This window comes from Sorex araneus, chromosome 2 (assembly GCF_027595985.1).
Source record: "Sorex araneus isolate mSorAra2 chromosome 2, mSorAra2.pri, whole genome shotgun sequence".
NCBI classification, from domain to species: Eukaryota; Metazoa; Chordata; class Mammalia; order Eulipotyphla; family Soricidae; genus Sorex; species Sorex araneus.
Genome location: NC_073303.1, coordinates 139,514,266 through 139,535,547, shown reverse-complemented (window position 1 = coordinate 139,535,547; position 21,282 = coordinate 139,514,266). Strand labels below are relative to the sequence as shown.

The following is a 21,282-nucleotide window of genomic DNA, read 5'->3' as shown; positions in this document are numbered from 1 at the left end:
AGGGAATCACCAAAGACTCACCTACCCAGACTGCAACAAGCATTATGGGAAACCTGTGTGTACAACTCCACCATACTTAATGAGCAAAGACAGCATACCTGAAGATTCAACCAGAAATCACCAGCTCCTTAAACTCTCAATAAGGGTTTTAGAGAGGAAATGTTAAGCATGCTCAGTGAACTCAAAGAAACAACGGCACAGAGAGCAAACAAAACACAAGAGAAATGAGAACACTACAATCAGAAATGACAGAACTAAAGAATTTGATAAGTGATGTGAAAAAGTCAATGGAAGACTAGAGACAACTTTAAGGAGTAAATACCAAGTTAATGGTCAAGCAAACAAAAACAAAGATAAACACATGGGATTAGGTTAAATTAAGAAACTTCTGCAATCCAAGAAAGTAGGAACAAAATAAATATATAAATTTATATATCCAAGATATATAAATGCCCAAAAGACATATTGCTTGGCATCATTAATAATCAGGGAAATGAAAAATCAAAACAGCAGTGAGATATACCTCATACCAGAAAGATTGGCAAACATAAAAAAGAACAAAAATAACCAGCGCAGGGGGAAGGGACACTCATTCACTATGCTCATTCACTGCTGGTGGCAATATGACTAGTCCATTGATTCTGGACATTCCTCAAAAATCTAGGAATTGAGTTTCCATTTGACCCAGCAATTCTACTTCTTGGCATCTACCCCCAAGGGACCAAAAGCACAATGGAGAAGACATTTGTACCTCTGTGTTCTTGCAGCAATTATCTAGAAATAACCCAAGTTATTTCTTTAACCAGATGACTGGTCAAAGAAATCTATGGTATGTATACACAATGGAATATTACTCGACCATAAAAAAGATGAAGACACTTTGCTGTTATGTGGATGGATCTAAATGCTGGGAGACAGAACAACACAGAGGGAGTGAGACAGGGAAACAGAACAAGACAGAGAGAGACAGAACAACACAGAATGATGTCTCTTATATGTGGGATATAATGAAACATAAATAGTGGAATAATAAATGCCCAAAGGTAACAGAAACAAGGAACTTGAGAACTGGTCTTCAATAGGAAGCATGCCATTTGGGGGTTGGGGTGGGAATTGTAATAGGACAGGGAAGGATACAATGGAATGAGGGAAATGTTGAACCAGGAGGAAGAGAGGAGGGTGAAAGGTAGTCAAGTGTTATAGATGAAATCCTATTGGCAAAAGTACTATAAACTAGTGTCAACAGTTATTTTATAAATGGTGCCTGTCATAGAGGAAGGCGGGAGGGGCTTGCCTTGGATGCAGTCAACCCAGGTTCAATCCTTGGCACCCCACATAGTCCACTGAATCTCCCAAGAATGACTGCTGAGTGCAGACCCAGAAGTAAGCCCTGAGCACTGCCAAGTGTGGCCTCAAAACAAACAAAAAAAATGAAGAAATGAAAAGGAAAGGATTGAATAGCTGAGTTCTCATAAATGTAGCACTTGTTGTTCATCAATTTGCTCGAGCGGGCACCAGTAACGTCTCCACTGTGAGACTTATCGGTACTATTTTTGTCATATCGAATATGCCACGTGTAGCTTGCCAGGCTCTGCTGTGTGGGTGGAATACTCTTGGTATCTTGCCAGGGTCTCTGAAAGGGACGGAGGAATTGAACCCGGATCAGCCTCGTGTAAGGCAAATGCTCTACCTGCTGTGCTATTGCTTCAGACCCTCATAAATTTAAAAAAAAAAAAAAAAAAAAAAAAAGGGAAATCTTTCTGAAAAATGAAAGAGAAAAGGCTGGAAACCAAGACATTCCACATTCAGAGAGAATATTCTTCAAAATCTCCAAACAAAAGCTAAATGAGTTTGTCACCAGATTTTCATTACAAAAAAGTCCTTCATCCCGGCCGCCGGAAGTCACGCCCTTGACCCACCCTCGGCGCCATCTTGCCACATTCAACAGAGAAGAGACCAGGCATTCTGGTGAGCAACGCGGCCAGAGAAATGCTCCGGACCCGAAACCGGGCCAGCAACACCGGGGATCCAGATGGAGGAGGTACAGCCAGCACACCTTCTCCAGATGGAGCCCTGGCGACACTGAGCAGCAACTAACATGGCTCCAGCTTGCGGGACTGGGACACATCCGAACCGCGTGGCCGCTAACGCAGCTGCGACCTTTTCTAAAAACTGAAAACATAAAATCTTTTAATGGAAAACCAATTATCAAATGCTTCCTTAGTAGGGCTATCTTTCTTGGGGGGAAACTCCAACAACAATAGTGAGTTTTGTTTTGCAATATGGAATGTAATCAAGGTAAAGAGAAAATGAAGTGAAATTCATCAGTTATACAGTTGGGGGTGGGGGGCGGGGGTATACTGGGGATTTTGGTGGTGGAATATGGGCACTGGTGAAGGGATGGTGTTTGAATATTGTATAACTGAGACATAAACCTGAAAACTTTGTAACTTTCCACATGGTGATAAAATAAAAATTAAAAAAAAAAAAAAAGTCCTTCAGGGTTGGAGAATAATCAGGGCTGGAAAGTTGGTAGGTTGACTGCTTGTAAACAGTCCACTGAGATTTGACCCCTGAACACAGAACCAGGTCATAAATCCCGAGCACTTCTGATTGTGGCCCCCAAAGAATTCCAAAAGTACTTCTTACCTAACATAAAAGATGTTAGTGGTAGAAAATGATAAATATTTGGCTAAGCTATGACACTTCTCACTTGCCTATAAATTTTTTTGGAAGAAACTGTTAATAGCAAAATAATAAAACACGGTGAGAAGCAAAATATATGACAATCAAAACACAAAAAATAGAAAGGAGAAATGAAAATGAAAATATACTTATGTAAGATTCTATATATGCCAAATATATGCCATTGGCATATATAGAATGGCATATGTAGATTATGGTAGACATGTCTATTTTCAATCCCAGTGTTACCTCTAAGAATTGGAAAAGTGAATAGGGTCAGAGAGACAGTAGAAGGATTAAAATGCTTGCCTTCATGTGGCTGACCCTGGTTTGATACCAACACAGCACACAGTTCCCCAAGCACCTCCAGGAGTGATTCCTGAGCACAGAGTTAGGAGTAAAGTTAATCATCAGGAGTGAGCCCTGATTATTGCTTGGTGTGCCATTCCATCCGCTATCCCCATCTTCAGCTCGTGAATGTGCGAGTGCTCATGCACCCCCCCCACACACACTAATTAGAGGGAAAAATAAACACAAGGCATGACACACATACACAATGATTAGAGGGAAAAATAAACACAAGGCATGAATAAAAAGAGAAAACAAGGACCTATGATAAGCAAACAAGTACCAAGGTAGACTACTTCTACTGAAACTCAATCATACGTATATTTATATTTATATATATATATATTTTCTTTTTGGGTCACACCTGGCGATGCACAGGAGTTACTCCTGGCTCTGCACTCAGGAACCACTCCTGGCGGTGCTCAAGGGACCATATGGGATGCTGGGAATCGAACTCGGGTCGGCCGCATGCAAGGCAAACGCCCTACCCGCTGTGCTATCGCTCCAGCCCCGTGATATTTATATTTAATGTAGCACTGTTGTCCCATTGTTCATTGATTTTGCTCGAGCAGGCACCAGTAACATCTCCATTGTGAGACTTCTTGTTACTGTTTTTGGCATATCGAATACACCACAGGTAGCTTTCCTGGCTCTGCCATGTGGGTGGGATACTCTTGGTGGCTTGCTGTACTCTCTGAGAGGGACAAATGAATCAAACCTGGGTCAGCCGTGTGCAAGTAAAACGCCCTACCCGTTGTCCAGTTAAAAGGCAGGAGTGGTCAGAATAAAATTTTTAATGTTCTTTTTTGACAAGCATATACTGTTTGAAAGAAGTACCATAGATATAAAGAGGTTAGGTCGGAAAGACAGTAATAAAGCATAGCAGGTAAAATGCTTGGTTTTGTACACAACAGACCCAATCTGATCCCTGCCTGAGCACAAAGACAGGAGTAAACCATGAATACCATCAGGTATGGCCTAAAAACCAACCAAACAAAAAACATGAAAGTTGAGAGTAAAAAATATACCATGCAACAAGTAAGAAATATGGAAAACCTAAATTAAAATAAAAATGTAGGTTCTAGGACAAGGAAATTAACAAAAACCAAAAATTATTATCTCACAATATAAAAGGAATTTTAATGATAAACTTAAAATTATTGTAAATGCCATGAACTGATTAGAATTAGAAAACTGAAAACTTTTATGTTTAACTTGTATGTTGGTAGTAGAAACGGAAAAACAGTATGCCTGTTCTGGAAAATGTGTCCTGTGTATAGACAAGACACATTTATATACACAGCAATCTGAGCAGTTATTTTTTAATTCAAGAAATTTACAAACATACATCTGCAAAAATACTTGTGAACAAACATTCACAATAGCTTAACTCTTTTAGGCTAAAAGTCAAAACCAAATGAGTAATATATAGAGGAATGAATAAGTAGGGATATATGCATGTAATCAAATACATTTTAGGATAAAACTGGTTAACTGGGTGATAAAAGCAATGACTTGGAATCTCAGAAAAGATATATTGAGCAATAAAGGCCAAACACAAGAGATATACCATACTATTTTATTTATATAAAAAGAACTAATTTGTAGTCACAGGAAGCAGACAGACCAACTATCACCAAAGACAGAAAATGGGAGAGTGACTATGAAGAGGTACCAGTAGGATGATCAACTGCCATAGTATGCCCACCAGAGTATACACAGAACACTCTGGGGGTGATGGGGATGTTCTAAATCTTGACTAGGATATCTGTCAAACTCGTTAAACAAACAAAAGTTTAAACATCTTGAATGAGTGTACTTTTTATAGTACGTAAATCTCGAGGAAGATATTTTAAGAAAAAAAAAAAAACAGGGCCAGGGATGCAGCTGGTAAAGTATACGCCTCACTCATGTGAGACCCTGGGTTTGATTCCCCACACCATTAATAAATAAGGAAAATCACTGTATCACTGTAATCCCGTTGTTCATTATGTGCTTGAGCGGGCTCCAGTAACGTCTTCATTTGTTCCTGTTGAGTACTAGTGTAGCCCAATGGCATCTGCTCGCTCCAGGAACACGAAGAGCACGTTGTTGTTACTGTTTTTGGCAAATCAAATACATCACAGGTAGCTTGCCAGGCTCTGCCGTGAAGGCTAACTATCCATCTCTTAAAACCTAAAACCAGAGTTATTTTACAAGACATATAGTGTAAGAAAGCAAGTTAAAAGTATTGAATTGCTATCCTCAAGAAGCACTAGAAAAGAGTGACTTACATATATTAATTATAATCAGTCGACTTCAGCACAAGTAGGGGAAGTGTAGGTGGTATGAGATGAAAGCACAATGGAGTGAAGAAGGGGTACAAAAAACTGGAAAGGACAGACAGAAGTTGATTTTAAGGGTAAAGAGGAGCCAGAACATATTCTTTATATGCCAAGTACCAAGTGGAAAAAATAATGATCTGGATAACTTTAAGAGCTAAGCAGTAATAAAAAGTACTGGATAACAGATGGCACATAAAGGGTTGAAAGGAAAACAAGGGACAGATTACAAAGAGTAAAATTTCTAAACACATTACCATCCACAATCAATACAACAAAAAAAAGATATTTTATAGCAAGTTAACTATCTTATTTCTGCTCTTGAACATCTTTGGACTTTTAAAGTTTTCTCTAGATTTAGAGCATATTTCTCCTGAATTTACTCACATTGGATTAGAATATTTGGAACTGCTGAACTAATACTATCAAATCTTCTCATTTTATAAATTATAAAAACAAAGCTCAATGATATCCGATATAGATTTTATAATCTCAGGTACAAAATAAATCTTAGTATTCTTCAGATTTTAAGATGTAAGTGTTTTCAACACGGAAAGCATCATGCTAAGTGAAATGAGCCAGAAAGAGGCGTAGAAGAATTGCACTCATCTGCGGAATATGAAACAACAGAATGGGAGACTAACACCCAAGAATAGCAGAAATAAATTCCATATTTGCTCCATGGCTTTGAAGCCGGCCTCACATGTTGGGGGAAAAGGCAGCTCAGATAGAGAAGGGAACACCATGTAAAAATGTGCTCAGAGGACCTGCTTGGGATGGGAGAGGCGTGCTTAAAGCAGACTATAGACCGAACACAATGGCCACCCAACACCTCCATTTCTAACCACAATACCTAAAAGGAGAGAAAGAACAAAAGGGAATGCCCTGCCACAGAGGCAGGGTGGGGGGGATGGGTAGGAGGGGTGGGAGGGATGATAGGGTCATCAGGGGAAAACCAGGCACTGGCGGAGGGATGGATACTCAAGCTGTGTATGACTAAAATGCAAGCACAAGAATATGTAAATCTGTATCTGTACCCCCATGGTGATTCATTAATTAAAAAAAATAAAAAAATAATAAAAAAATAAGACGAAAGTGTTTGCCCCCTCCAAACTTACACTAAAGAGGGATACTTTATATGTGTGAATGTGTATGTGTGTGTGTGTGTGTGTGTGTGTGTGTGTATGTGTGTATGGCGTGCGTGCACGCATGCCTGGTGGTACTCAGGGCTTACTCCTGGCTCTTCACTCAAAGATCACTCCTGGCAGAGCTCAGGGAACCACTGGGATGCCAGGAATTAAGCCCGGGTTGACCACTGTATGTGAGGCAAGTGCCCCACTAATTCTTTGGCACCGAGAGAACATATGTAAAATATTTGTTCCTGGATTTTTAAACAGTCTATCTGTAGCTTAATGGAAATGAAACAGAAATGGAAAGGGAAAAGAATCTTCTTTATGTACCCTTCTATATGTTACCTTCTATATGTTACCTGTATATAATGAAAGGGGGAGGGTGTTAAAAACTGAGAAGAGAGCATATTCTCTGATATCTACTCTTAGTATAAGCGCTTTCTGCTTTCTTCTAGCCAACGTTTGATCTTTCTGTATGTGGTCATAGAATACAGGTGGAGTGGCAGTGGAAAGATATAAAGAATCGAAGTTCAGGCTGCCATACCTCCCAACGATGTTATTCACATCCTGTGATGAAGTCATTCATTTCATTTGTGCCAGGCTTCATCCACATTTGTTGTAACCTTTTTCACTAAATTATGTGTTTATATCAAATCATAAATTAGTATGGTGGGGGAGAGAAAAAAATCAAGAATAATCTTTAAAATATAGCTATTTCCTTTGGCTTTTTTTGTTTTTTAATGGCTTAACACTAGAGGTCGCCAAACATCAGAGGTACAGTTGCATATGCAGTTTTTAAAGCAAGACAAATAAAAGAAATCCCATTAGAAATGCTACTTCTCTGTTTAAAACCTTACAGTAGTTCACACTACCTGCACTATAAGGTAATGTGTAGTCTGGATTATGCCCACATATCTAGCTTTCTCTCTTCCCGTAAAAACATTCAGAATCTTAAGATCAAACCAAGAGGAACAGAATAAGCCCAAATTTACTAAGCATCATTGCCCTTCTTTAGAAATTTTCCTTTTCAAGTTTCAATATTCAGCTTCTCCCATGAAACCTGTCCAGAGAGTACCATCTCCAAAAAGACCATTTCTGTCTATTACTCTGCTCAGAATTCTGGAATAACACTCTATAGTTTGTTTCATTCTCTCTGCCAATAAGTTGAAGGCAAGTACTTCTATGTTCTATTTTGTCTAATATCCAATCAAACCTGTGTCCACTTTTAAGAAGTATGTAAATGAAAGCTGACCCAACATATACAATGAAAGAATTCTGTGAAAGTTTTAAAAATAAGAAAAAAACTTAAAAATAAAGTAGGCAAAAAAAAAAAATAATAATAATGTATACCATACAGTAAGGAAACATGTTGCATGGTTGAATAACTATCTTCATTCTTTTTTGGCACAAAAGAACTATTTATTCAATATGGTCAACTATCAGGTTGCCTTCCTATGATAAACATGAAAAAATTACAAAACAGTTATTTTACTTCAAAATATTACTATCCTACTAACACTGAAAATACTACTATATATTTTCACTTCCAAAGGACTGATAAAAATGTTCTTAACTCTAGTATTTACCTCTAAATTGAAGGTTTTCCTTTTGAAAATTCACTCATTATATGTAACCAAAATACTTAACAGATGCAGATTTTATCCACTTTGTACCTCTTCTCCATGAAGTTTTGTTATAGAAGCTTTTCTTTTTGTGGTGGTTGCAGAACATTTCTTTCTTAGATTTTTTAAGTTCCAAAGGGCAAGGAGGAAAAAAGCTATGGCTAGCAGCAATAGTAAAACAAATCTTAAACTATCATTAAGAACTTCAGTGATAATGGGAAAAAATGTGCAAGCTGTCAAGTTGTCTGAAAACACTAAACAATTTGGTTAAAAGTACTTCAGGGAGGCTGAACTAGTTAGTACAAAGGATGGATGCTTTTAAATATCCATTTTTTTCCTGTACTCCATCTACCTTATGACATCTGTCAACCTGATTAGGTCCTGCACCCTTTTTGGGTCCAGACTGACAGAGATACAAATATGAGAAATTTGCTCTAGAGTCTTTTACAACACTATGGTCAGAGAATACTGCCTTCTTTAAGAAATAGTGAAAATAACAAATCTACTATTGTTCCAACAGGCAGACAATTCTCATTGTCTGTTTTGAAAAATAACAACAGCTTCAAGATTAATTTCTTACAAAATTTACTCCTTTATGCAACCCAGTGTTGTTTTCTTTTTTTTTCAGTGTTGTTTTTCTAAGACAAATACTATATATATATCTCATATATTTGAAAATGAGCTCATAATTTAACTATTGTTAATGACATACAAATTAAGTGTCTGTGATAATATATACTTATTATATATATTATCATATACATAAGATACATTATGTATATGTATATTATGCCAGAGTCAAGTGGAATATCTTGCATGCAAGTTGACCCTGTCATGCCACATACAAATTAAGTGTAATGTGATAATACACACTTATATACATTATCATATACCTAATAAGATACATTATGTATATGTATATTATGTCAGTGTCAAGTGGAATGTCTTGCATACAAGTTGACCTTATATACATAATAAGATACATTATGTATATGTATATTATGCCAATATCAAGTGGAATGTCTTGCATGCAAGTTGACCCTGTTTTGATCCAGGTATCACATATTTCCCCAAGCACTGCAGGATGCAGCTCCAAAGGCCCCTGAGAAGAAATAAATGGGTAAAACCAGTCACACAGGGCCCAAGCAGAACAACATATCTGGGCCCTTGCACTGAACCACAGGCTAAGAACTCAGTATTTGTTTTTTTAGGTATTTGTATTTGTAGATGTACATCTCTGATACTAATTTTAGAATATGCTTATCACTCAAAATGGAACCCTGCAACCACGTAGCTGTTTATTTTACTTGCTGAGATCCTGACATTTGCAGAAATGTCATCAGAGACCTGTTTATTCTGTTCATTTCACATAAATGGCATATGGCCCTATTCCCAGATACATTAGTTATGGACCATGTGATGCTGTGCTTCAAATATAGGGGTATGGCATGCAAATCACACTCTCCAGCTCTTTGAGTAATATCCCAAACCCTTGTACAGTTATTGTATCTGATATTTGGGGTTTGGAGCCACGCCTAGTGGTGCAAAGGGACTTTTATTTGGTTCTATGCTCAGGAATGAATCCTGCTGGTGACAGGGGACCATAAGCAGTGCTGGGGATAGAACCAGATTGAGCTCAAATAGAGGTTTATCAATTTATCAGATAATTGAAATATTTCTACTTTTTTTTGCTGCTATAAACATTTGCATACAAGTTTTTGTGTGAACATAATTTCAATTTTCTCTGGCATACATGCCTATAAAAGGAATTGCTATGTCACATGGCAACTCAATGTCTAAATCATTTAAACCCAAAGTTTAAATCATTTTTTGGTTTATATTATTTTATGGGACTGGAGTGATAGTACAGTGGATAGGGCGTTTGCCTTGCATGAGGCATACCAGGGTTGGAGTCCTCTGCCCCTCTCAGAGAGCTCAGCAACCTACCAAGAATATCCTGCCCGCATGGCAGAGCCTGGTATTTGACATGCCAAAAACAGTAACAAGAAGTCTCATGATGGAGACATTACTGGTGCCCACTCGAGCAAATCGATAAACAGTAGGATGACAGTGCTACAGTGCTATATTATTTTATAATTTCATTAGAAACAAGACAATTTTAATCTTTCCATATTTTTTATTTTGGTTATCCTAGTGAATGTGTTATAGTATACTGACTTATTTTTCTCTGATATTACGAGTTGTGGAGCTGGATACCTGGATATAGCAGTGTCTAGGTGTGGGAACTGGTGCACCTAGCCAGAGGGAGGGGAATCTGCATGTTTTCTTTCTGAAAATGCCCCAGAGCTGCCAGTTAGGCAAACAATCTACCTGGAGAGGCATGGCAATGGGCAAGGTTTTGAAATTGCAGCAATACAATTTTTAAAGAAATAATCAAAAGCAAAAAAAAAAAATAAAAATTCTGTTCTTTCCTTTTTCTTTAAATCCAACTCTCCACTGTTTAATGATTTTACATGTATTTTTTCCTGATAGATGCCTTAAGAAGTCAAGTTCATCTATTTAGTTGCAATAATATAACCAAAATACATAAATTTTGTGGTTTTCTACTTTCAAGTTCATATATCTTTTGCTAGAGATCTGAATTTATCAGCTCTACCTGTGCAAGGGCTATGTAGAGATCTAAATTGAGCAATTATCACTAACAAAATTAAATAATAGCTAAGCAAAAGTGTTTTACAAGAGAAAGTAACTTTACTTTTTTTTTTTTTTTGCTTTTTGGGTCACACCCGGTGATGCTCAGGGGCTACTCCTGGCTTTGCACTCAGGAATTACTCCTGGCGGTGCTCAGGGGACCATATGGGATGCTGGGAATCGAACCCGGGTTGGCCTCGTGCAAGGCAAACGCCCTACTCACTGTGCTATTGCTCCAGCCCCCTAGAAAGTAACTTTACTTTTAAAAAATTTTATTACTGCATTAATTTAAGTATCTGTAAGTTTACATCATGGTTTTCTAAAAGAGATTAAATACAACTTTAAAAGATTATCTCCCAAATCTGGAAGATATACTGAAATTCTAACATCAAGAGGTGAGACTCTACTTCAGTCTACCCTAAAATTCTTTTATAAGAAAGTAATGGGAAGACTGGAAAGATAGCGAAAGTAGTGCAGCGAATACTAGTACTTCCTAGTAGTAGTCATGGTAACTCATGGTCCACTTCCATTGTTGGTATGAACAATGTGCACATGCAAACACACACACACACACACACACACACACACAGACACACCCCAAATTAAAAAAAAAAAAGACCAAAAAGATGGGCTAATTGCATGCATTTCATGCAGAAAGTCTGGTCCAAGCCCCAGAACCACATGTCTCTGGAGTAGTCCTGGGATTGACCCCTGAGCACCAAGCTGGAAGTGGTTCCCAAATCAAGGAATGAATATTTAAATATTTTAATTTTATTTTTTGAGTTTGGGGCCACACCCAGCGGTACTCAGGGCTTACTCCTAGCTCTGCTAAGAGTAAGTTCGGGGATCACTCCTGGAGGGCTTGGGGAAACGTATGGAATGCTAGGGATTGAATCCACGTTGGCCATGCACAAGGCAAATGCCCTACCTTTTGCACTATTGCTCTGGTCCTCAATAAATAAGTTTTTTAAAAAAAACATCCGTATTTAGGGGCAAGAGAGATATTATGGCAGGCAGAACCCAGGTTCTATCCAAGGCATCCCATATGGTCCCCTGAGCCTGCCAGGAGTAATTTCTGAGTGCAGAGCCAGGAGTAACCCCTGAACACTACCGGGTATGGGCCAAAATTTTAAAATACCCATATCTGAAACCAAAGTGAAATTAAAAAAAGGAAAGCAAAGTTCAAATTATTTGCAAATAAATGTTTACAGCAAGTCTTTAAATTTTAAGTATAAACAGAATAATAATACATTTAACATTTGAAATCCTACAAAATGGATGACTCTTCAGTCACTGCTCTTATTTTTTCTTTGTATTAGTGCGTCTGTGTTGTTTGCTTGGTCTCCTGTACTACCGTGTAAATATCCAAACCATAAAGTCAACAACAAATCACAAGACCCAAGCTTTAATAACCAAATGTAAAAGATACCTGTCAAGATGGCAAACTTGGGTGGGGGTGGGAATGATGTAGGAGAGGGAACCTGGGGACACTGGTGGAAGAATTGGTGATGGAACATTGTCTATCAAAAACCCAACTATGAATAACTTTGTAACTCACGGGGCTTTACTAAAATGAAATCTGAAAAAAATAAAAGCACTATTAAAAAAAGAAAAACAAGACTACCTTTTAAAAATCTATGATAGTAGAAATAGCAAAGGATAATTTTTTTTCTTTTATTGTTTTGTTTGGGGGACACACCTAGTGATACTCAAGGCTTACTCCTGGCTCTGCACTCAGGGATCATTCCTAGCAGGCTTGGGGACCATAAGCAGTGCCAGAGATTGAACCTGGGTTGGCCACATGCAAGGAAAATACTGTACTCTCTTTGCTAATGCTTTGGTGCACATTTTATTTCTTACCAGGCAATTTGAACTACATCAGGTACTTCTTGTAGTTATAATATTTTAAGAAAGAATGTAAGAAAAATTATTAGTTGAGAAGCTCTGAATTGAATTTCTACTTTTTTATAAAATCATGAAAACCCAAATATTTCATTTGGATGCTAACTGGTATAATAAACATGTTAACATGCTATTGTGGTCATATAAATAAAATCAGTACAAGAAAGTTAAGTATTTCTCTTCATGCTTAGAAATTATTTTTCATAACAGTCAATTCTATTCTGCTTAATATATTAACCTTACAGATAATGTATTTTAATTTTATTGTAAGTATTTTGCAAGGCTTTTCCCCCCTGGTTTTTGGGCCACACTTGATTGAACTCTGGGGTCACTCTTGGCTGTGCTTCATAGGGAATAGATTTGCAGGTCCGGTACATGAAGCACATGTTCCTACTCATTGTGCTCATTTCCTCCACCCCAGAGGGGAGGGAGGAAGATACAAATGTTAGCTAGAATGAGATAAAATTGTCTCAGCTTATAAAAACACATACTAAAAAGTGCCATAAATTATTTAGACAGACATTTCAGTTAATATATATCAGTATACAAAATGTGTATCAGTCACACTACTTTTTCTTATTTTCAGGTAATTCCAAATTCATGAATAAACAATGATCTGGTTGTATAATTCAATGAGTCTTTATTGAAAACTATTTTGGTGCCCCAAACTATTAAGACAACAAAACTGCTTTGAGTTAATAAAATTATGAGGTAAGTTTTCTACTGTTCATTAGGTTTGCTATGTAGTTCTTCATTTTCTGTATGAACTCATAAGATGATTTATTTTACTGGGGGAGAGTAATTCCCTAAATATTTTGAAGGGCTAAAATGGAGAGCAGACTCAGGTTCCTAAGCTAATAAGACCGACGAAGGGGAAAGATACTCCTGAGAAGCACAATTCTAGTTCTTTAGTGTGTAGGTAAGTGAGTGACAGAGCTGGGCTAGAGGGGAAGAACACACAGTCTCTGTTGTCCCTGGAAAGCTAGGGGATACCATTTGATAGTTCCATTAGGAATGTAAGTGCTGACTGTTAAGATGGCAAGCTGGTAGAAGACTGTCTTATTCAGTCAAGCACATGGCCCAACCCAAGTGACTAAGGTCAGATAGTAAACAGGATACACCTTCCATAACATTTCTGGAGAGCAAGAATGGTGCTCAGATCCGCCAAATACAGCAGTATAGACAATGTTTGCCTAGTTAAGAAAGGTTGAACAAACTGGGCTCACTGCTATCCTTGGACTTGCATTTGCCACAATTCCTTGGTCACCATGGCCTTTTGAAATTGCTGAAAAGGAACCTCAAGCTGTCAGAAATCTAATGTATACCAGGTAGTCCAACAGACCAATTCAAACTCATCACATTAGTCATCTTTCAACCAACTTATACACAGTGCTTCAAGCACTTTGGGGCACTCATGAATTACTTCATCCAGTGCCACTGAAGGCTAAAACTTGGTGCCACAGAGCTATCAAATCAAGTGCAGCACAACGCCATGGTTGCTTGCTATTTGAGCCTACTGAGTCTTGGGTCTCTAACTATAGCCAGGTGTTGGCAAATACATGCAAATCCCATAGTAGCAATGAAGATCAGCTCACTATACAGCTGCCACTCAATACATACGTCACATTCCTTAGCTGCTACTAAGGCTGGCTAGACTTTGCCTCTACAGACCAGAGCTGCAATAGCTACTGAGCAATTGAGACAAGTTCTCAGCAGTTTTTATTCACTGCCCAAGAAACACACTCCAGGAGACTGACTGAAGCTGGGACAAAAAGTCATAAAGTCAAGAAAAGAGACACTGTATCAACTCCTTTTTTAGACTATAATGTTATGAAGATTAAAAAAAAAAGTTTTTTTTTAAAAAAAATTGGAAATTAAATACCAAGTGAACAGCCATGCATCAAACAAGAAAAGAAATTTAAAGAGTTCTGGAAACAAAAAATGAAAAACAAAAAACAAAAACCCACAAGCTAGTAGAATCTATGGAACACAGAAATGCAGTACTAAGAGGGGGGAAATACAGCATAATATAGACATAAGGAAATAGAAAGAAGTTCAAATAAATAATCTAACTCCCAATCTTACAAAACTGCAAGAACAACAACTGAAGGAAACAGAAAGAAAGAAATAAGCAGAAGGAAGGAAATAATAAAACCAGAAGTCCATGAAAAAGGAAAAAGGTTCTATGAAACTAAGAACTACTTTTTGGGGGTGCATGGGGGGGCTTTTTGGATCATAACCAGCTATGTTCAGGGGTTATTCCTGGCTCTGCACTCAGGAAGTACTCCTGGTGGTGTTCAGGGATGCAAAGGATCAAACCCGGGTTGGCCATGAGCAACGTAAATTGCCCTACTCACTGTACTATCACTCTGGCCCCAGAAGCACTTTTTTAAAAAGAATAACAAAGATTGACAAATCGTTTGCTAAAGCTCACAAAGGGGAAAAAAATGGATCAGAAATTAAAGGAGAAAAATTACAACAAAAATATAAAAGACCGTAAAAAAATTACCATGAACAACTTTATGCTACGGAACTGGAGAACCTAGGAAAAACAGCACCAAGTACAAGATCTGAACAGAGAAATTAGTAGCATTACTAAAGGTAAGTAGAAAGCAGTAATCAAAAATCTACCCCTAAACCAAAGCCCAGGAACCACACAGTTAGTACAGTGGAGAGGGCGCTTGTTCTTCAGCTGGTCAAATGGACCCACGTTGGATTCCTGGCATCCCATATGGCATCCACAGAGCACTGCCAGGACTAATTCCTGAGTGCAGAACCAGGAGTAATCCTTGAGTATTTCTGGGTGTGGACCCAAAACCAAAACAAACAAAAACAAGAGCCCAGGTGCAGATGGGTTTATTAATGAGTTCTACCAAACTTTCAAAGAGTACCTATTACTTTTACTTCTCAAGCAGTTTCAGAAAACGGAGGAAACATGAATTCTTCCTCATAGTTTCACACGTTAACCTCAGAGGAAAAACAGACTGTTATTAAAAAAAAAAATTACAGACCAGTATTCGATGAATGTGCAAACAATGATCCTCAACAATACCAAATCAAACTCAACAAAACATCAAAGGGATTATACATCATAATCTAGTGGAATTCACTCCAGGGATACAAAGGTGATGCAACACCAAAAAAAACTGCAATGATAAAAATCATATGATCATAAGATGCAGAAAAACCTTCTGTCAAAATTCAACACTAATGATAATACTCAAGAAAGCGGAGATACACGCTTCCACAGGTATGCGGAACTCTGTGACTGGGAACTCGGAGTTCAACGGGGCCAAGAGCGGAGATCCCCTGCCGGTTTCCCTCGTCTCTGGCGACCCAGCAGTCACGCCATAAGCCACCTCTGGCTGGTACCTCATAATCTCGTCTTTGGCCACCATCCAGATTGCATGGCCTTCTCTTCCGGAAGGGAGCATAATGTGAAGCTCACTATAACTACGCTACCAGACCCTGCGCCAAGCTGTTTCGCTTGTGGTGGGCGGGGGGAGGGGGCGGCGGGCGGCGTTGTGTGGGCGTGGGTGAGAGCCCTCCCAGTCCCAAGGGACCCAGCCGGCAGCCAAAACCTCCAGAACGCAACTGGGCCGAACCTCACACATGAGTGAAGCTATTCCTGCACACTTCATAACACACACCCTACACACCTACAACACCACATTTGATGGGGTTCAAATAGTAGGCAATCAATCATAGAGGGAAATATATACAGATAGACGTACGTAAGTTCACAAGGCTCAACCTTTATCAACATGTTAGTGACATCTTATAGAAGATATTAATGATCCCTGCCAAGACAGTAACCCCCAAGTATAGCAAGGTGTGCCACCCTCGCGAAGATCTGCTGTATTTCTACCACATACAAACAACAAATCAGAAGAAAACAAAACCGTGTTCTACAATTGTGACCAAAAATATTAGTACCCAGGAATCACTTAAACAAAAGAAAGGAGACATTTTACGTCAGGAGCTAAAAACCATTAAGAGTTAGCAATGCAGATGAGTGGTAGAGCACTTCACTTCATGCATAAGGTTCTGGATTCAATTCTAGATACTATAGGATCCCTGAACTAGCTCCAAATATGGCCCAAAATAAAAACCTATAAAAAGCAGACAACAAAAGAAAGTGGAAATATATTAACACATGCATGGCTTGTAAGAATTACCACTGTGGAAATGATCATCCCACCCAAAGCATCATACAGATTTAATTCAATCTCTATCAAAATTCCCATGTTTTTCTTCAAGAACACAGAACAAAAACTATATGAAACCTTAAAACTCCTCAAATAGTCAAAAGTAATTTTGAGAAAAATGAAGATGGGAGGAATTACATTCTCTGACTTTTACTATAAACAAAAACAGTGTGGAACCGAAACAAAAGCAAACTCAGAAACCAATGGAATAGAATTTCACCCCAAGATAAACCCTCAGACACACAGAATTCATTAAGACTAAGGAGATTAGTCCATTTAGTAGAGGAATGTAACCTTTGTAACAAACTGTACTGGGAAAACTGTTTTGCATGTTAGCCACATACTAAAAGGGAGATGGGGGAGAAAACTGAATTCCTACACAAAATTTCATTCAGAATGAATCAAAGACTTTTAAAACCTCAATTAGAATCAGACTAGCTGTCCTAAAGATAATTAATTTCAGCCCTTTAAATATTAATTACATGTTAGTAGAGCTAATAAAAGCATGTTAATAAATCCTAAATCATAATTTTGTTTCTATCAGTGGTCTACCTGTACATGCTGATACTCATTCTTTTATGTTATATATTATTATTAAAAATAAACACGTTTTCACTGCTATGCACTTCATATACATGTTGATTTTATGGCTCTTAAGTACATTAAATAATATATACTTATTTTGAATCATATATCCAAACTCATCTAGGATCATATGGTCATACAACAGAATAACATTTCGATCAAAAGCCAAAAGGTTGGGTTCTTAAAACTTCTCTATAACTGAAATTTCTGTTATCTAGGATTAGAATATTTCCTCCACTTTAAAATGGTGTTTTTTTTCCCCCTCTTTGGGTCACACCTAGGGTTACTCCTAGCTTTGCACTCAGGAACTACTCCTGGCCGTGCTTAAGGTACCATTTGGGATGCTGGGAATCGAACCTGGGTAGGCAGCGTGCAAGGCAAACACCCTACCCACTGTACTATTGCTCTAGCCCCCATTTTAAAAAGCTTTTTATGTATGTTACATATGTATGTTATGGATATGTATGTTACAAGAGATTCATGCGATAACAAAAAAATCTGTTCCGCTTAAAAATTGTGATTCAGTCTTCTCACCTTAATTATTTCCACCAGCTGATCCACACCACTGTCTCCTGGAAATATTGGTTGTCCTAGCAACAGTTCAGCCAATACACAGCCTGCAGACCATACATCTGGAAAAAACAAGTTTTATTAATACTTTGTAGTCTAAGGTGCACTGAAAACACGTTTACATATACATTTTATTTTACTCTGATCAGAGTAAACATCACAAGCAAAAGATTGTAAAAACCAAAACAGAGGAAAAGTTATCAACTGCATTTTTTAATTGTTAAACCTTCCATAGAGGAAATAAGGCCAGTAAGAATACTCTAATAGAGTAAACTCTATCTTTAACAACCAAGACACACTGATTATGTAGTGAATATTTATTAACTTGAACTGATATTTATCAAGCTTAAAATATTATCACAAAATAGTCCTGGTTTAGATCCATTGTTGGCATAATAACTAGCAGCATTTCCTTATTTCATTAAGAGTATTATCAAATAAAAGATAAATTTTATATTACTTGATTTCTAACTCATCATATTAAAAGTTCCTGTGAGGAAAAGCTAATTTTCAGTTTCTGGATTTTTGGATTTTATACAACCTTACAGTCAAGTGTAAGGGATATAGACATGAAACATTGCTGAGCTCCCTATCTAATAAGGAAGGAGAACAATGAATGGCATGAGACAAATAATTTGGTTGTCCTTATGCAATTAGATATACTATACAGCAGGAATGGGAATGACTACGTTTTACTGATGTAGAGAAATGACACACAACTCATTTAAGAAATTCAAATTGATTGTGTCCAGTTCTAAGTAATAATAATCAAAACACCTATCTTGCAAATATGTGAAGCAAATACTATAAAATTTTCATTTCATTAAAAGCCAACAATTGCCATATTTAAATAGAACTAGAGCTATGTGCCCATAGCCATCATTATTATATTGTCTTACTGGAAAACAGCTTAATGAGTAGAGTCTTTTTGTTTTAAAACTTTATGTTTTTATTATTTTGGGGCTATGCCTGTAGTGCTCATGGGTTATTTCTGGAGTGATCAGGAGTGATCTCTGGTGGTACTCAAAGCATTCTATATGGTGATGAAACTCTGAATCAGAGTGACAGTTGGTGCAGCTACAAGCAAGGTGAGTGCCCACTCTCCTGTACTGTATCTCTGGTGCCAAACTTTTAAAATTCTTAAAATTAAATATGAGCATTAATATTATGAATGTATATGTTTTATTTGATCTAAAGTTTAGATCTTTGTAAGTTTACAAAGTCCTTTATCTTGGTAGCTAATTAGATGGAAGATAACATGTATTTTTTGTTTCCTCTATATCACAGAGTAATTCTTCCCAGAGGAATTGAAAAACTGATATTTTTCAATTACCTTTTCATTAAAAATAAACATGGGAAACATTTTCTAAGGCAAGATTTAGTTACAGATATGTGAGGCAAGGAGTAAACATTAACGAATACTACTGTTTACTGGCTGTCCCAGAAGAGTAACAATCCAAAGATTCATGTGGCAACCAGACTAGTGATCTTGAATTCAGACAAACTACTAAAACTAGTATTTATCATTCACTTTTCAGGAGACACCAAAATTTCTTCTGTTCGGACTTCACAAGACAAACTGATGAAGTTCTATAAACAGAATATTAGAATATAAAACAGAAAAACAGGAGGTGGGCCGGAGTGATAGTACAGCAGGTAGGTAGCTTGCTTGACACATGATAAACCCAGGTTTGATCCACAGTATCCCATAAGGTCTCCTAAACCCTCCAGGAGTGATCCCTGAACCCAGACCCCAGAACAGTCTTGGGGTGGGAGAGAGAGAGAGAGAGAAGGGGAAGTGGGAGAGTAGAAGAAAGGGAGGAGAGAGAGGGAGGGAGGGACAAAAATAAAGTGCCTTGGCTTAATGAATTTCTGACCATTTGGAGTTTAAGCCAAAAAACAGCACTGTTTCATGCTAAACTCCATTTCATAGCAAAAGTGATCTTCTAATACTATCTAGTTTACCCTATATACTTCAAAGATACCTGGGTTTCAATGCCTAATTAAGACATGACTATCTTGAGTAACTGCCTCATTGTCTCAGAATAAAGAATATTTGTAAGTTCTATTTCTCATCTTAAAGGAGTTATTTGTTCTCATTCTTACCATTTCTCAATAAGACAATATAATCAGTTATCAGGCTTAGTTAGGTCTTATCATTTTCAAATATGGCAATAATCTTGCCAGAACCAGCCACTATTTATTTTAAACATATTTCTAAAATGTATTTGATATTAATATACTTCTAAATTACTCTGTTTTAGGCCTATTAACAAATCTCCCATAATCTTAAGAGGCAAGTGGTGTAAACCTAAAAAAGGGATAAAATCTAAGCTATGAGGGTACAAAAGCCTCAGCTGAACTATTGGGTGAGAGTAATCCCAAGTCTGGAAAGTCAGAATTTTGTTTGCAGAAAAAAAAGAGGATACTAGAAAGCAGGTATTAGTATCTAGAGAACTAGCTTCTAATATAGAAAACACAGTGCATTGCTTTTCTTTTCTGAAAAGATTTCAAAGAAGTACCAGGTACTGGGATATTTACAGAAGTAATGCACTCCTCAAAGATTTATGTAACCGTGTCTTAATGTGTCATATAATATTGATATACTGCTATTTTAAAAAGCAAACTGCAGGACCAGAGAGACAGTACAGTAGGTAGGGATCTTGCCTTGCATGCAGCCAACTGGGGTTTTATCCCTGACAGCCCATATGCTCCATTCCCCATCCCTGCCTGGAGTAAGCCTGAACATTTCCAGGTGTGGTCCAAAAAAAACAAAAAATATCCCAAACTCCATTTGTTTTAGTACGGTACATTCATCCTAGTGAATTGGTATGCAAATTTTTAATATTATATGTACAAATAATAAAGCTGCTGGAAAATAGATGGCATAGAAGTTCTTCCAAGCAATGACATCAGGATTTGGTAGTTGGTGTCAAGTGAGAATCCTTGACTGCATCCTTGTCCTGGGACTCTACCAGTGACAGTTGTCACTAGTAGCGCAGATAAAAAGAAAAAAGATATCTTATTCACGATATCTCCAATGATAACAGACTGAAATTTTGCTTTAGGAGGGACATGTTAATAACTACTACAATAGAATACCACTTTACTTAGTACTCTGACCTAGCTACTATTCACAGCAATTCAGAAACTTAAGTTCCTCAACAGATGGAATATAACAAAGTCACAATGAAACTTTGCAACACTCACATCCATGAACCATACATACATCATAAAAACACATTTCTGTCTACTTTAC

At 37.5% G+C, this 21,282-nt stretch overlaps 1 protein-coding gene across 2 annotated transcripts in view; it reads right to left on the bottom strand.

Moving 5' to 3' along the window:
- The window catches only part of GSK3B (glycogen synthase kinase 3 beta), a 204,413-nt gene that overhangs the window by 43,749 nt on the left and 139,382 nt on the right, over positions 1-21,282 (bottom strand). For both annotated transcript variants that reach the window (XM_004606697.2, XM_004606698.2), the window contains exon 7: positions 17,988-18,085. In XM_004606697.2, coding sequence (XP_004606754.1) covers positions 17,988-18,085 — 98 coding nt within the window. The remainder of the gene's footprint in view (positions 1-17,987; positions 18,086-21,282) is intronic.